The sequence below is a fragment of the Dipodomys spectabilis genome, unplaced genomic scaffold (genome assembly GCF_019054845.1).
Source record: "Dipodomys spectabilis isolate Male_0828 unplaced genomic scaffold, ASM1905484v1 ptg000231l, whole genome shotgun sequence".
NCBI lineage: Eukaryota > Metazoa > Chordata > Mammalia > Rodentia > Heteromyidae > Dipodomys > Dipodomys spectabilis.
In genome coordinates, this window is record NW_024870908.1 from 6,712,618 (window position 1) to 6,730,473 (window position 17,856).

The window sequence follows — 17,856 nt, forward strand, 5'->3', positions numbered from 1 at the left end:
AGAATGCCATATCTAGTCTCTGAAGGTGTACGCTGTAGGTAGGACTGCTCTTTAAAAATCCTCTCATGGCTGCAGCAATGTTAAGGAAACACCTTCTAGAAACAACTTGAAGGATTCTGTTAGATTTTAGTGTTGGTCTGAAGACTAACTTAAACTGTACTTTGTCTAGAGCCCAAAGTTTGCAGAGTTTTATAGAAAATTAGTAAGAACTAACTAGCCTCTAGTGTCTTATGCTTGTAGTCCTAGCTACTCAGGAGGCAGAAATCTGAGGATTGCAGTTTGAAGCCAGCCTGACAGGAAAATCTATAAGACTCTTATTTATCTCCAATAAACTACTCAGAAAAAAGCCGGAAGTGACAGTATGGCTCAAGTGGTAGAGCTCTAGCCTTGAGAAAAGAAGCTCAGGAACAGTGCTCGCCCTGAGTTCAAGCCCCAGGAGTTGAACTAACTAGCCACTGTGGTGGAGATAATTCTAGCTGGTGAAGTCTCTGTCAATGATGTGATGTTCCTATGAGCTGCCAGAGGCTGAGGAGGAGAACCCTTGGCTCCTGGATGCTTTCTAAATACTCCAATTGTGTTTTGAATCTTAGCAGAGGTTCTAACAATAAATGTAATACAGCTGTGAAGCTTGGGAGCCTGATGCTCCAGTGGTTGTTGAGGATGGGGTTCACTGAGAGTCTGGCCTTCTGAGTTGTCTTCATAGATGAGAAGAGCATCTTCTTGCTTCACAGTATCCTTGCTTGCTTTGTGTCTTTGGTTTCTTGAACATGTCACCTGGCTTCACCCTGACCTGCTCTAGTGTCTTTTTTCCTGCCTTACTCCCAGTCCTCCTATGCAACCCCTGTCACGGGAATGCCATTTCCGCTGGGTAGGGAAAAGTCTGTTACTTAGTCGTTTTTGTTTTTTTTTTTTCCAGTTGAGTAGGTTCCCCTCACTTGACTGTCATATACTTGACTGTGCTCCATCTTAGCATTTAATGAGTTGTAATTGTTTTCTGTGGTGGTTTTTCCTAATGAAATGTCACTGTTTATAGGGATGAATTCATTTAACCCAATGTCTTTGGGAAATGTCCAGTTGCCACAAGCACCGATGGGTCCACGTGCTGCCTCCCCCATGAGCCACCCTGTCCAGATGAGCAGCATGGCCTCAGTCCCAGGGGTAAGGCTTTGCCTCTCAGCTTTTGTCTTAACAGGAACATTATCTGCACAGAGAATGTCCGTGGGCATCTGAGAGTTCTGTACTACTTGTTCTTTTGAGTTCGTTTTTGTTTTTTGTCAGTCATGAAGCTTGAACTCAGAGCCTGGACGCTGTTCTGAGAGCTTTTTTGCTCAAGGTTAGCACTGTACCACTTTGAGTCACAGCCCACTTCCAGTTTTCAGTGGTTAATTGGAGATAAAGAGTCTCATGAACTTTCCTACCTGAGCTGGCCTTGAACTGCGATCCTCAGCTCTCAGCCTCCTGAGTAGCTAGGATTACAGGTGTGAGCCACTGGCACCCAGCCTCATTTCTTTTTTGGATGGTTGCGGGGCTTGAACTCTGGACCTGGACACTGTCCCTGAGCTCTTCAGTTCAAGGCTAGCCCTCTACCACTTGGGCCACAATACCACTTCCAGTTTTCTGGTGGTTTATTGGAGATAAGAATCTCATGGACATTCCTGCCTGGGCTGGCTTTGAACCATGATCCTCAGCTCTCAGCCTCCTGAGTAGCTAGGATGACAGGTGTGAGCCACTGTTGCCCCAGCCCAGATATCTCTGTTATTGCAATAATAAAGAATAATTTGGTTAGTAGGTTTTTGTGTTTTGGTTTTTGGGTTTTTTTGGGGTCCAGTTGTGGGGCCTGAACTCTGGGCCTAGGCGCTGTCCCTCAGCTCTTCAGCTCAAGGCTAGCGCTCTACCACTTGAGCCACAGCGCCACTTCCGGCTTTTTTTTTCTTTTTGCTTATGTGGTACTGGGGAATGGAACCCAGGGCCTCATGCATGCAAGGCAAGCGCTCTACCACTGAGCCACCTTCCCAGCCCGTGCTTTTTTTTTTTTAATTGGAATGACAAGCCCAGAGTAAGAAGGATGAAAATCTGAGGTGGAGAAGGCAGCTGAGCTCAGGCCAGGCAGCAGTTTTGTGTCTGTTGACTGAGCCTGCCCTCCCATGGCTGTTTTCTAAACACTTCAGAGAACTGATTAAAAGGCATGCTTGAACTTAAAATTTAGAGCATGCTATTGATTACTGTTTAAAGGACTTTCAAAGTTGGTTTATTTGAGAGATTGCTTAAGAATGTATAGGAAAGAGTGTAGGAGTGTAGAGTTAAGTGAAGGCTAGTCTCCAGGGATGGAGCCAGGCTAGGATGCAAAGCTTGTGTGTCTCCTTGCTCTGTTCATCAACCGTGCCACGTCTGCGCTGCAGCTCTCCTGATGTTTGTTGTCTCATAGATGGCCATTTCTCCTTCTCGGATGCCTCAGCCTCCGAACATGATGAGCGCACATGCCAACAACATGATGGCCCAGCCACCCACTCAGAACCAGTTTCTGCCACAGAGCCAGTTCCCATCATCCAGTGGGGCAATGAGTGTGAACAGTGTAAATATGGGGCAGCCAGGGGCCCAAGCAGGAGTGTCACAGGTACGTTCACGTTGGGACCAGGGACAGCATTTGTGTGGCCTGTTAACCTAAATGTATCAGCATTTCTCTGTCTTTCCCTGCTTTGTTCTGTAACTATTAACTTGTTTAGAATTCTCTCTGGGGGAACTTCATGCAAATATAATGTGTGTGTGTGTGTGTGTGTGTGTGTGTGTGTGTGTGTGTGTGTGTGTGTGTGTGTGTGTGTGCGTGCGTGCGTGTGCATGTGCGTGTGCACCTATGCACCTGCCAATACTAGGGTTTGTACTCGGAGCCTCACATTGTCCATTTGCTTTTTCACGCAAGGAATGATGTTCTGCCGTTTGAGCCATACTTCCACTTCCAGCTTTATGCTTGTTAATTGGAGATAATCTCAGGGTTTATCTGCCCAGACAGGCTCCAAACCATGATTCTCAAATTTCAACCTCCTGTATAGCTAGGATTATAGGGGTACTGGTGCGCAGCTAGCTTGTGGAGTTTATAACTTGCACATCCCCATGAAATGAGCAGATCTCATTGAGGAACTGTGATTTGATTTTAATAAATTCTTCAAGTATCTTGTCACATGTTTAGTTTGGGGAGATAGTTTTAATATACTCCATTTCTTTTAGGGTCAAGTGCCTGGTGCAGCTCTTCCTAATCCTCTGAACATGCTGGGGCCCCAGACCAGCCAGCTGCCTTGTCCACCAGTGACGCAGTCACCCTTGCATCCGACACCACCTCCTGCTTCCACAGCTGCTGGCATGCCCGCTCTCCAGCACCCGACCCCACCTGGGATGACACCTCCCCAGCCAGCAGCTCCTGCTCAGCCATCTCCTCCTGTATCGTCTTCTGGGCAGACTCCCACCCCAACTCCTGGCTCAGTGCCCAGTGCTGCCCAAACCCAGAGCACCCCTACAGTCCAGGCAGCAGTGCAGGCCCAGGTGACCCCACAACCTCAAACCCCAGTTCAGCCCCCGTCTGTAGCTACCCCTCAGTCATCCCAGCAGCAGCCGACACCTGTGCATACCCAGCCTCCTGGCACACCGGTGAGCCTTTGTGTTTGTCTTCAGACCAAAAGTATCTGTATTCTTTTCTTTCTTTCCTTTTTTTTTTTTTTTTTTGCCAGTTCTGGGTCTTGAACTCAAAGTACTGTCCCTGAGCTTCTTTTGTTCAAGGCTAGCACTCTACCACTTAAGTCCCAGAACCACTTCCAGCCTTTTCTGTCTATGTGGTACTGAGGATTCAAACCCAGGACTTCATGCATGCTAGGCAAGCACTGTACCACTAAGCCACATTTCCAGACCCAAGTGTCTGTAATTTTGATGGAATTGCACTGAGTTATGCTATACTTTTAGCATTGTCCCCAAGGCTGTGTAGGACATGGCTTAAGGATGAGAAGAGTTTACAGAAGTCGGTATTTATCATGTGGTATATTATACAAGACGTTGTGTTCACCATTATCTATCCTAGACTAATGTATTGGGGGTTTTAATAGATCATGTTCTGTTTTATTGCTGATGTTTTTTGAGTCTGATAAGCATGCTATACTCCTAACTATATGTTGCCCTTTAACCTGGCTGATCAGCCTTCCTCTTTTTTTTTCTCCTCTCATTCCCTTGTATGAGTTACACAAGTAAGAACTTGTCTCATTTCTACATGTTTACAGTATATTCCAGTTAGTTTTAGCCCTCTGTCACTCTCCTTCCCCCTCTCCATCCAGCCTTTCCAAACTACAGAAGGCTTTTCTGTTTGATAATGAAACAACAGAGCTAGGTTTGTACCTTTGTGGCTCAGACTTCCTGTTCTTAGCTGGAAGGGTGATGGCGGGATCATACCTTCAAGCCTCCTGCTCCATGCCAGCTGAGATAAACAGATGTTGTCTGGGCTAAGTTGTGTTTACTGATGCAGGGTCTTACACTAAACCCATGCTGCCCGTATTCTTTTCCCAAGTTTTTGCTGAGATCATAGTATCATTTTCTGTGGTAATTCTGGACTTAAAACTAAGGACCTCATACCTCTACCACTTGAACTATGCTTCTAGTCCTTTTTTTTTTGTCAGTCATGGGGCTTGAACTCTGGGCCTGGGTGCTTTCCCTCAGCTCTTCAGCTCAAGGCTAGCACTCTACAACAGCACCACTTCTGGTTTTCTGGTGGTTTATTGGAGATAAGAGTCTCATGGACTTTCCTGCCTGGGCTGGCTTTGAACCACGATTCTCAGATCTCAGCCTCCTGAGTAGCTAGGATGACAGGCGTGAGCCACCAGTGCCCATGCTTCTGGTCCTTTTTACTTGGATTATTTTTGACAGAGGCTCTCACTGTTTGCCTGGGCCCAGCCCAGACTGTGTTATCTTCCTAATTAATAATAATAATAATAATAGCTAAAAGAAATGGTGCTCACCATCATGCCTAGCTTTACCCTGTACTCCCTCAAGTAACTAGGATTATAAGTGTAAACTGCCTCAGCCATCTACTATCATTTTCTTGTAAGACTGTCTTAGACCTCTCCACTCTCATAATTATATTAACTTTATTTGCAGGTACTGAGCATATTCAAAGTGAATCCCAATATTATTTCTACTTACCTGTAAAGATATGTATGTAGATAGATACAGTTTCTTTTTTTTAGTTGTTTTGTTTTTGTATCTTTGACTTCATTATGGTTCTGAGAGTATGGCTGAAATGGTAGTGTTCAATCCCTCGTACTTCATGCAGGTTGAACAAAAAGTCGGGGAGCAGTTCCTTGTAAGACTTTGAGGGGCTAGGAAGGTGGCTCCGTGGTAGAGCGCTTGCCTTGCATACATGAGGCCCTGGGTTCCATTCCTCAGCACCACATACACAGAAAAAGCCAGAAATGGTGCTCTGGCTCAAGTTGTAGAGCACTAGCCTTGAGCTGAAGAGCTCAGGGACAGTGCCCAGGCCCAGAGTTGAAGCCCCACGACTGACCACCCCCCCCTCAAAAAAAAAAAAAAAAAAGACTTGGAAAATGTGGAATATTTTTAGTGGTTTCTTTAGTATACCACCATCACTATACTCTGCTAACACAAGCCCATTAGACATTCTTCCTACACAGGCAGCTGGCTCCCTCCCCACATAAGTACCTGGATGTTTATAATTCAGTGTCTTGTTATAAACATTATAAGCCTTTTTGAAGGGAATTAATGATAAAATAGTTTAGCTAGACACCTTGGGAGGAAATGGTTTTATATCATAATTTAGAAAGGTCTGTTTTCCTATCTCTGCATTTGTGGCAAAGAGTAAATTGTTTCTGATTGATGATGACTTTCTCTAGAGCTCCCTCCTTGTAACTGTGTCCTTCAGTGTTCTCAATAGGGGCTTGTTAGGATAGCACTGAGGAAAGTTAACCAGAAGTTGAAGATGGGATGAGCAAAAGGGTCGAAGGCCATTTGTATTGTCTGATTTACAAAGAGGTTGATTTTAATGTTTTCACAGCTTTCTCAAGCAGCAGCCAGCATTGATAACAGGGTCCCCAGTCCCCCTTCAGTGACCAGTGCTGAAACCAATTCCCAGCAGCCGGGACCTGATGTACCAGTACTGGAAATGAAGGCAGAGGTCAAGACTGAAGACACGGAGCCCGAGCCTGAATCTAAGGGGGAGTCTCGACCTGAGGTAGGTGTTATTCTCTAGCAATAAATACATTGCTATGTGTGGAATCTTTACCTACAGATCCTCAAGCCTTTCATGGTTGTCCCTGGATTTGTTGTAATAGTCTATTTCAGTGTGAGTTCAAAAATACATTTACTATTCTTTTTGTTGTGGTGGTTGTTCTTACCAGTACTGGGGCTTGAACTCAGGGCCTTGTGCTCTTGCTTGTTTGTTTGTTTGTTTGTTTTCATTCAAGGCTGGTGCATTACCACTTGAGCTACACCTCCACTTCCAGCTGTTCATTGTAGATGTTTGAATTATTCTACAATCTTTTCTTGCTGGCCTCCATTCATTTCTAATTCTACAGAAAGGGTGATGGCCAGGTGCTGGTAGCTCATGCCTGTAATCCTAGCTACTCAGGAGGCTGAGACCTGAGGATCACGGTTCAAAGCCAGCCCGGGCAGGAAAGTCCATGAACTCTTTTTTTTTTTTTGTCAGTTGTGGGGCTTGAACTCTGGGCTTGGGTGCTGTCTGTGTACTCTTCAGCTCAAGGCGAGCGCTCTATTGCTTGAGCCACAGCACCATTTCGGGTTTTCTAGTGGTTTTTATTGGAGATAAGTCTCACGGAGTTTCCTGCCAGGGCTGGTTTTGAACCATGATCCTCATATCTCAGCCTCCTGAGTAGCTAGGATTACAGGCGTGGGCCACTGGCACCTGGCTTCCATGAATTCTTATCTCCAGTAAACCATCAGAAAACCAGAAGTGTCGCTGTGGCTCAAGTGGTAGAGTGCTAGCCTTGTGGCTCAAGTGGTAGAGTGCTAGCCTTGTGGCTCAAGTGGTAGAGTGCTAGCCTTGAGCTGAAGAGCTGAGGGACAGCGCCCAGGCCCAGAGTTCATCCCCATGACCAAAAGAAAAAAAGAAAGAGTGATGGATTCATTTGCTAATTAACCTCTGGCAGAAGCTGACACTGGCAAACTGTGAGCTGCTGCATCCAAACTGGATATGTTTGGCCTCCACAATATTCTAAAAACCATGAGATTTCAAATTAAACTAGATGTTTGACTTTTATGGAAACTGAGCAGCTTTGTCAGCCTTGTGCTTATGAACCAGCGTGGGGACGTCTGCATGTAAGCTTGCCAGTTAGCCAAAGTCTTCACTACTTGTTGTGTTTATACCACACCTGCCTCTGAAGAGGGACTTTTGATCCTTGCTGTAAATTTCAAAAATATTCTTATTGTAAGCTAGCAATATCTATATGTGACTATAATGCACATGTAAAATATTTGGACATTTTAAATTAGGTCTGTAATTGCCTTGGTGCTGTGTTGAAGTGACTCAGTGGACAACTAGTAATTGATTCCATTTTCTGGAAGAGAAAAGAAATGATAAATAACTGAACTGGGGGAAGGCATATCAAGCCCATACGGATTTAGGAGCGTAGAAAAGCTAATTTAGGTATAGATCTTTGTGATACTCATCAGTCATTTGTGATTCTCAAGATGATGGAGGAGGATTTACAAGGATCTTCCCAAGTTAAAGAAGAAGCAGACAATGCAGAGAAGAAATCAGAACCAATGGAAGTGGAGGAGAAGAAACCTGAAGTAAAAGTGGAAGCTAAAGAAGAAGAGGAGAATAGCACTAACGGCGCAGCCTCTCAGTCAACATCCCCGTCCCAGCCACGCAAAAAAAGTAGGTGGTGTTTTCTGTAACTTACAACTGTATTGCACCTCCACACCAAAGACTGAAAGTCAAGACGATTCTACTTCCTTTTTTTATCTTTCTTGCCTCCATTCTCCTAGAGTTGAAAATGGCTCTCTGGAATCCCTGAGCAAACTAAAGAGTGTGGGCTTCTTTTCCATGTGTTAACATTTACACCCTGTGATGTCAAAAAAGCCCTCCATATTCCTTAATATCACCCTCAGTCTCTTCAAACAAGCAGTTGTTTTTTTTTTTTTGGGGGGGGGGGGTCCGGTTGTGGGGGCCTGAACTCTGGGCCTGGGCACTGTCCCTTAGCTCTTCAGCTCAAGGCTAGCGTTCTACCACTTGAGCCACAGCACCACTTCCGGCTTTTTTCTTTTTGCTTATATGGTGCTGAGGAATCTAACCCAGGGCCTCAGGCATGCAAGGCAAGCGCTCTACCACTGAGCCACCTTCCCAGCCCAAACAGTATTTTTGAGAAATACTGAGATTGTGTAGCAGATGCAGGTTTACTTTTCCTTGTCTATTTCTTTTTTGAGGAAATACCTGCATACCCCATAACTGAATAATCAGAGTTGTGTATCTGTTGCTCTTCCACATTTTGCAGTCCTTCAGCTGTTAGCCCTAGTGCTGGCACAAGTATCAGCTCGAAGGCCAGCTTGTGCACAGCACCAGTGCACATATGTTTTCCCATTACAGAGTGAGAGGTTCCTGTCAGAGGTTGAGATTTGCTGATTGTTAAGGATGCTTTCAATTAACAGGCTAGCATTGTTTTTCTTGTGGGTACAGAGTATAGGGGCCCACAAAAAATGTAAGAGTTTTCAAGTAGAATTTGGTGGTATTAGCTTGTATCCTTGGTTTTCTTCATTTTTTTTGTAAGATATTAGTAACTATTTGCCATTACATTTGCTGTATCTGTTCAAAATGTTAACATACTACATTTTAGCATTAGGGAAATAATTTTGATCTTACCACAGTGCTCCAGAAAGGGTCTGATACAGTTTCTAAGTACCTTGAAGTAAAATAAGTAATGGACAGAATTAACTTTACTTTGTGTAAAACTTTTGTGATTCATTGGAATTTTACTAGTAGGGCTTGGTGAGTACCACATTGGACAGCACAGAGATTTTCTAATGCTCTCTGAACCATACACACTTGGAGAACTGTATCTTTGGTTCCCCAGCCTTGATGTGAATGGAGTTGTTTTGCTTTGTTGAGTTTTTATTTTATTTTATTTATTTTTATTTATTTTTTTTGTCGGTCGTGGGGCCTGAACTCTGGGCCTGGGCGCTGTCCCTCAGCTCTTCAGCTCAAGGCGAGCACTCTACCACTTGAGCTACAGCGCCACTTCCGGTTTTCTAGTGGTTTATTGGAGATAGGAGTCTCACGGTCTCTCCTGCCCAGGCTGGCTTTGAACCATGATCCTCAGATCTTAGCCTTCTGAGTAGCTAGGATTACAGACGTGAGCCACCAGCACCCGGCTTGCTTTGTTGAGTTTTGCTTGAATTCAGGGCCTCTTCCTCAATCTTGACTTTTTCATTCAAGGATGACACTGCCAGTTGAGCCATACTTCCATTCCCATATTTTTGCTGATTAATTGGAAATAAAAGTCACACAGTTCAACATCTTAATAATAACAATAAAAATTATTTTTAAAAAAGTCTCACAGTATCAGCCTCTGAATAGCTAGGATTCCAGGTGTGAGCTATCAGCACCCAACCTGAATGCAGTTTTTAAAACCATTATACTGTGAGCTGGTAGTTCAAGCCTGTAATCCTTGCTATGCAGAAGGATGAGATTTGAGAACTGTGGTTAAAAGCCAGAAAGTCCAACAGATTCTATTGTTTCTCTCTTTTGGGGGTTGGTCATGGAGCTTGAACTCTACTCCTGGGCGCTGTCCCTCAGCTCTTCATTCAGTTCAAGGCAAGCTCTATCACTTGAGCCACTGCGCCACTTCCGGTTTTCTGGTGGTTTATTGGACGTAAGAGTCTCTTGTACTTTCCTGCCCAGGCTGGCTTTGAACCACGATCCTCAGATCTCAGCCTCCTGAGTAGCTAGGATTACTTGCATGACCCACCCGTGTCTGGCCCACAAATTCTTTCCTCCAATAAAATACTCAGAAAAGGCCAGAAGGGGTGCTGTGGCTCAAGTGGTAGAGCACTAGCCTTGAGCAAAAGAAGATCGGGGACAGCACCCAGGCCCAGAGTTCATACCCCAGGACCAACAACAACAACAACAAAAACCCATTACTATATTTTCAGAATCCCTGAATAACACTTTAGATTCTAATGAGTGAGAGCTGCCTGGGAGCTTTGGAATCATTCTGAATGGACTACTTGGCCTTTTTTTATTTACATTTAAATGGCTTATTTGTTTGTTTATGCTAGAGTTTGATCTTAGGATTTAGGACTCCCTAGGCCTGTTCTCTTCTATGCATTCACACCTCCAGCCCTTTTGCCCTTAACTTTTGAGTTAAGTGAACTAAACCTAGACTATTATCCTCCTTTTCTTCCCACCTTAGCTGGCTTGTTAGGCACTTGCTGCCATTCGCAGCTTTCTCTATTTAGGTGGAATCTCTTGAATTTTCCCCCACCCCTTGGAGCTGCAGTCAGTCCTATCTGTTTACTGAGTAGTTGGGATTAGAGATGAAAGCCACCACCCTCAACCCAGGCTTCCATTTTAAATGTGTTACTGTAAAGATTTGAGCACTTATTACCTAATAATATCTTTTTCTGTTTGTTGTTGTTGTTGTTTTCTGCAGTTTTTAAACCTGAGGAGCTACGCCAAGCACTTATGCCAACCCTAGAAGCGCTCTATCGACAGGACCCAGAGTCCCTACCTTTTCGGCAGCCTGTAGACCCCCAGCTCCTAGGAATTCCAGTAAGTTAATATAATAGAAGTTTGGTATAGTTTTGAGCATCCATTGTTTTATCTTTAAAAATTGGCTAAAGTAATCTTGATTTGAAGATTTTTCTCCTAATATAAAAACTATAGCCAGGTGCTGGTAGCTCATGCCTGTAATCCTAGTTACTCAGGAGGCAGAGATCTGAGGATCACAGTTGGAAGCCAGCCCAGCCAGAAAAGTCTGTGAGACTCTTATCTCTAACTAACAAGCAAAAATCTTTAATTAACAAGCAAAAAACATAGATAGAGCTATGGCTCAAGTGCAGCACCCTCCCCTCTAGTCCATAACTCTCAAGTCTTGTTTTACATTTGGGATCTTGAGTAAGCCAAAGAATTGTGAGATTTAGCTGAGCTAGGTGGCTCCCATCTTAAGAGGATGAGATTTGAGGCTTGTGGTTGGAGACCAGCCCAGGCAAGAAAATCCATGACACTAATCTCAAAAAGCTGGAAGTGGAGCTGAAGAATCTTGAGTTAAAACTTAAAAGAGGCCAGGTGCTGGTGGCTCACGCCTGTATCCTAGCTACTCAGTAGGCTGAGATCTGAGGATCACGGTTCAAGGCCTGCCTAGGCAGGAAAGTCCGTGAGGCTCTTATCTCTAATAAACCACCAGAAAACTGGAAGTGGCTCTGTGGCTCAAGCGGTAGAGTGCTCGCCTTGAGCTGAAGAGCTGAGTGAAAGCACCTAGGCCCAGAGTTCAAGCCCCACGACCTACCAAAAAAAACTTAAAAGAGTGTCCAGGCCCTAAGTTCAAGCCTCAGTTCCATACCGAAAATAATGCACTCCTCCACACCCAAAAAAAAAGGCCATGGTGCTGGGAAGGTGGCTTAGTGGTAGTGTTTGCCTGCAATGCATGAGGGCCTTGGGTTTGATTCCTCAGCACCACATAAGTTGAAAAAGCTGGAAGTAGTACTGTGGCTCAAGTGGTAGAGTGCTAGCCTTGAGCTAAAGAGCTGAGGGACAGCGCCCAGGCCCAGAGTTCAGGCCTCACACCTGACCAAAAAAAAAAAAAAAGCCAGTCTCAAGCCTATAATCCAAGCTTCTCAGGAGGCTGAAATCTGAGGATTATGGTTCATAGTCATCCAGGGCAGGAAAGTTCATGAGACTCTTATCTCCAATTGATCCCCTAAATGCTGGAAATAGAGGAGTGGCTCAATGGTAGAGTGCTAGCCTTGAGGGAAAAAGCTAAGATACAGCACCTAGACCCTGACGTCATGCCCCCCAGTACTGGTACAAAAAGGAAAAAAAAGTCCAGAAATTTAATTATGAGATACTTGTAAATTTCTGTTTACTAAGCTAGGAAATCTTGAAAAACAATATAGATCCCATAGGGTCTACTGATCAGTAGTATTCCTTAGGTTTGTTTTTGTGCTGGGAACCAAGCCTCAGAAAAATGCTCTACAATTGAGCTAAAGTTTTCACAACTATGTGTTAATCTTTGAATTGCATTTATTAGCCAGGCATTGTTTACTCACACCTGTAATCCTAGCTACTCAGTAGGCTGAGATCTAAGGAAGAGGGTTCAAAAGGCAGCCTGATAGGAAAGTCTGTGAGATGCTTTATCTTCAATAAACTGCTCAGAAAAAGCCAGAAGTGGTGCTATAGGTCAGGTGGTAAGAGTTCTAACCTTAAGCAAAAGCAGCTCAAGGATAATAGCATCCAGGCCCTGAGTTCAAGCCCCAGAAATGGCAATAAATAAATAAATAGCATTTATTTTGTTTGGACCAAAGTGAATCTGTGGAAATACATGCTGATAAATTTATTTTAAATCAAGGAATTAAAATATTCATTAATTTTTTTGTGTGTGGGGGTCTGGTCGTGGGGCCTGAACTCTGGGCCTGGGCGCTGTCCCTCAGCTCTTCAGCTCAAGGCTAGCACTCTACCACTTGAGCCACAGCGCCACTTCGAGCTTTTTGCTTATGTGGTGCTGAGGGATTGAACCCAGGGCCTCATGCATGCAAGGCAAGCGCTCTACCACTGAGCCACCTTCCCAGCCCTGAAATGTTTTTATTAAACCGTTATTTATTTTTTAATTTTTGCCAGTCCTGGGGCTTGAACTCAGAACCTGGGCACTGTCCCTGAGCTGCTTTTGCTCAAGGCTAGTGCTCTACCACTTGAGCCACAGCACCATTTATGGCTTTTTCTGTGTATGTGGCACTGAGGAATCGAACCCAGGGCTTCATGCATGCTAGGCAGGCACTCCACCACTAAGCCACCTTCGCAGCCTAAAATAAACAATTTTTTTTAACTTTGTCTTTGAAGTACTTTAATCATACTTGCGCATATCAGTTGCCATTTTTAATTTGTCAAATCAGAGGAATGTTACATGTTACTTTTTTCAATTTCATTTTTTTACTATTAAGAATGAAAATTGTTCAGGTACTTTCTATTTTTATTATGTTTTTTAAGATAAAGTATTAGAGAAGGCTGGCATTTGAAATACAATGGCTCCACTAGAACAAAGGTAGGGTTATGCATATAAGGCCCATGAAGTCATTTGATACAGGATGGGATAGACGACGAGGTTCGGTATGCTTTTCAGCTGCCTGCAGCCCCTCTGCCTATGTTGACAATTTTGTATAATCCGCAGACAGTGTTAGAAATATCCAAATGACTCTTAGCAGAGAAAAGCTTCCCCACCCTTGCACTAGACTGAGATTGTTTTGTTTTTAAGGATTATTTTGACATTGTGAAGAACCCCATGGACCTTTCTACCATCAAACGGAAGCTGGATACAGGGCAGTACCAAGAGCCCTGGCAGTATGTGGATGATGTCTGGTTAATGTTCAACAATGCCTGGCTGTATAATCGTAAGACGTCCCGGGTCTATAAGTTTTGCAGTAAACTTGCAGAGGTCTTTGAGCAAGAAATTGACCCTGTCATGCAGTCCCTTGGATATTGCTGTGGACGCAAGGTACAGTTTTCATTTCTTCTGGAAATTGAAATTTCCTGATTAATCTACTCAAGAGAATGTTAAACTAAGATGGGATACTTCATATTCTGACCACAAGAGTATGCGTGGAAAGTCTCAGGTGCTGTTTTGGGCTCTTGTGACATAGTGGACTATCTCAAGCAATCTCATGATCAAAGCTATAGGTGCTTACTGGGCTGGCCTGGAGTTAAGCCTTTCTGGCTGCCACTGGCCCATTTTGTGTCTCTGTACCTCTTGTCACTTAGAGGCAAAGCTACACTAATTTGTCACATTTAATCCTAAACTGTCTTGAAATAGTTATGAAGAAAATTACATACTAAACTAGTAAATAATTTACTAGCTGAATTTTCACTCTTGTAGTGCACTAGAACATTTCAGGATAGCAAGTGGAATATGTTTTTTTCTCTTTTGTTTTTGCAGTATGAATTTTCCCCGCAGACTTTGTGCTGCTATGGGAAGCAGCTGTGTACAATTCCTCGAGATGCAGCCTACTACAGCTATCAGAATAGGTAAGCATCAAGCAATTTTTTGCACTAAGAGGTTCAAGGAAGAGGTTAGATTAAGATATAGATACACCTGTAATTATAGACTGAGTACATTATTTATTTGCTAAAGTTGCAATGAAAAGTACCACAGTGTTGGTCCTTCTTGGTCACTCAGATACTTTTATAGTGTCAGATTTTAATCTCAGAACCACTTGCTCCACTGTTAGATTAGGTATACTCATTCCTAAACCACAGTCTTTCTAAAATAGAACTCTGTGAGCTATCCCAAGCCAGGCTGTAATCCTAGCTACTCAGGAGGCTGAGATCTGAGGATCATAGTCCAAAGCCAGCCCAAGCAGCAAAGTGTGTGACACTCTTATCTCTAATTAAGCATCAGAAAACCAAAAGTGGAGCTGTGTGGTAGAGTGCTAGCCTTGGGCAAAAGAGCTCAGGAACAGTGCTCAAGTTCAAGCCCCCGTGACTGACTTGGGGCGGGGGGGGGGGGGGGCAGCCGCAGGAAGGTAATAACTCTCCTGAAGGATGAACAAATGCAGGCAGGGTAGTTAGTAACACTATGTGGAAAAGGAGCTATTCAACTTGTGGGCAGGGATAGGAAAGGAAAACCTGGCAGAAGGGTGACATGTTCCAAAAAGAAATATACTCATAACTGAGGATCACAGTTCAAAGCCAGCCCAGGCAGAAAGGCCGTGAGACTCTTATCTCTAATTGACCAATAGAAAACTGGAAGTGGCGCTGTGGTTCAAGTGGTAGAGCACTCACCTTGAACTGAAGAGCTCAGGGGACAGCACCCAGGCCCTAAATTCAAGCCCTATGACCGACAAAAACGAAATGTACTCATTACCTGATGTATGAAATGGTAACCCCCTCTGTATAATAACTTAATAATAGCAATAAAATTAGTTAAAATACATATAAAACCAGCAATTTTTCAAAGCTAAAAAAAAGAATAACCCTCCTATTGATTCATGCCTATAATCTAAATATTTAGGAGGATTATGAATATGAGGCCAACCTAGGGTACACAGTAAGACCTCCCTCACCCCCCCAAAAAAAATATGTTTAAGATGGCTATTTCAGGATTTGGGGAACAGTTTTCATCTTCTTGGAGTGTGGAGGTGACTAGCGAATAGGACGGATCTTCCGTCTTAGCTGATGAAAGGCGAACTTGTTCTCGTCTATTCCCCATGTATATAATAATAATATATAAAAACTACATTATTTTATAGTTTGGGGATTATTTTGAAAATTAGAGTCATTTGTATCCATTGTGCTATGATCACACCTTACCACAGCACGAGGGCTTCATGCCCTGAAGTCCAGCCAATGAATTTGAATTCAGTAGCATCAAATCTATTTTGTGAACTGGCAGCTGGAATCTTTATGTGACAAAGAGGGGGGTTTGCATCTGTTCTTTGTCTTAAGCTACAAATATTAAATATCACTAGCAAGGTTTGATGGCTTGGCTGTTCTGCTCTTGTTTGGGCCATAAGTGCATATACCTAATAGTTCAGAGTCACAGTAAGTGTGTATACCTAATAGTTCGGAGTCACATTAAGTGCATATACCTATGGTCCAGAATCACAGTAAGTGCATATACCCTAATAGTTCAGAGTCATAGTAAGTGTAGATATATGCTAATAGTTCAGAGTCATAGTAGGTGCATATATCCTAATAGTTTAGAAAATAAGAGCCTTTGTTATTCACTCAAATGTATATACATAGGCCTTACAAGTTTGGAGTTGTGAGATTATTTTTCCTCCCATTTTTAAATTCTTGTAATCTTTAAAGAAAATCTTTGTTGATAATAACTCCCAAAAATATCTTATTAAGAAAAGAAAAGAGCCCGGCGCTGGTGGCTCATGCCTGTAATCCTAGCTACTCAGGAGGCTGAGATCTGAGGATCGCGGTTCAAAGCTAGCCCGGGCAGGAGAGACCGTGAGACTCCTATCTCCAATAAACCACCAGAAAACCGGAAGTGGCGCTGTAGCTCAAGTGGTAGAGCGCTCGCCTTGAGCTGAAGAGCTGAGGGACAGCGCCCAGGCCCAGAGTTCAAGCCCTACGACTGACCAAAAAAAAAGAAAAGAGCCGGATGCCGGTGGCTCACGCCTGTAATCCTAGCTACTCAGGAGGCTGAGATCTGAGGATCACAGTTCAAAGCTAGCCCAGGCAAGGAAAGTCCATGAGACTCTTTTTTTTTGCCAGTTGTGGGGCCTGAACTCTGAGCCTGGGCGCTGTCCCTCAGCTCTTCAGCTCAAGGCTAGCGCTCTACCACTTGAGCCACAGTGCCACTTCCAGCTTTTTCTGCTTATGTGGTGCTGAGGAATCAAACCCAGGGCCTCATGCATGCAAGGCAAGCACTCTACCACTGAGCCACCTTCCCAGCCCCGTCCGTGAGACTCTTACCTCCAATAAACCACCAGAAAACCCACAACCAACCAAAAAAAGAAAAGGAACTCTAGACACAAAAATGTTTCCAGAAAATATGATAAAGCCTTGGTCCTCTAGTTTCCAGCACAGTTCAGAGGCATCTCTACTGGGATAGCCTCTCCGACCTTGATGAAAACAAGCAGTTAAATTTCTGTTTGAACATCCCCTTTTTCAAAACAAGTGGGCTGTTTGGTTTTCTTTTTTTTTTTTTGGCCAGTCCTGGGGCTTGAACTCAGGTTCTAGACACTGTCCCTGAGCTTCTTTTGCTCAACTCTAGCACTCCACCACTTGAGCCACAGCTCCACTCCAGCTTTTCCTGTCTTTTGGTACGAGGAATGGAACCCAGGGCTTCATGAATGGTAGGCAAGCACTCTACCACTGAGCCACCTTCCCAGCCCCAAGTGAATTTTTTTGTTTGTTTGTTTCTTTCTTTTGTCCTTTCTTTTTTGGTACCAAAGACCAAACCCAGGACTTCGCACTTGCTAGGCAAGTGCTTTGCCACTGTTAACATCCTAACCCATCATGACAAAGTTTAAAATTATATTCCCTTCACAATGGGATCCCTCCCATAACAAGTGTAGGTGACAGCAGCACATTACCAGAAGTTCTGGGCCCACCTTTTATGGTTTTTTATCCCTGTGACTTTCAGCATATCCCGTAGTGAATCAAAGTTAATCTTACCCAGATTAACAACAGCCTCTTCCCTGATAGCCTCAGATTGTGCAGTGTCCGCTGGAATAACCATATATATTTTGAAGACCATTATGTAATGTATAAAACTATAGTGTTTGCTGCCTCTACTACTGTGTTACCCAGCACAGTTTTTTTTTGTTGTGTTTTTGTTTTTTTGTGTGTCCGGTCGTGGGGCCTGAACTCTGGGCCTGGGCGCTGTCCCTTAGCTCTTCAGCTCAAGGCTAGCACTCTACCACTTGAGCCACAGTGCCACTTCTGGCTTTTCCTTTTTGCTTCTGTGGTGCTGAGGAATCGAACCCAGGGCCTCATGCATGCAAGGCAAGTGCTCTGCCACTGAGCCACCTTCCCAGTCCCATAAGCCAGCCCCCCCAGCACAGTTTTGTTTTTTTGGGGGGTTTTTTTTGGGTCCGGTCGTGGGGCCTGAACTCTGGGCCTGGGTGCTGTCCCTCAGCTCTTCAGCTCAAGGCTAGCGCTCTACCACTTGAGCCACAGCGCCACTTTGG

The 17,856-nt window shown here is 44.0% G+C and overlaps 1 protein-coding gene across 2 annotated transcripts in view; it reads left to right on the forward strand.

Moving 5' to 3' along the window:
* The window catches only part of LOC122123684 (CREB binding protein), a 128,916-nt gene that overhangs the window by 82,611 nt on the left and 28,449 nt on the right, over positions 1–17,856 (forward strand). For both annotated transcript variants that reach the window (XM_042698094.1, XM_042698096.1), the window contains exons 12-19: positions 1,034–1,158; positions 2,426–2,614; positions 3,223–3,639; positions 6,044–6,220; positions 7,696–7,885; positions 10,656–10,774; positions 13,470–13,709; positions 14,148–14,236. In XM_042698094.1, coding sequence (XP_042554028.1) covers positions 1,034–1,158; positions 2,426–2,614; positions 3,223–3,639; positions 6,044–6,220; positions 7,696–7,885; positions 10,656–10,774; positions 13,470–13,709; positions 14,148–14,236 — 1,546 coding nt within the window. The remainder of the gene's footprint in view (positions 1–1,033; positions 1,159–2,425; positions 2,615–3,222; positions 3,640–6,043; positions 6,221–7,695; positions 7,886–10,655; positions 10,775–13,469; positions 13,710–14,147; positions 14,237–17,856) is intronic.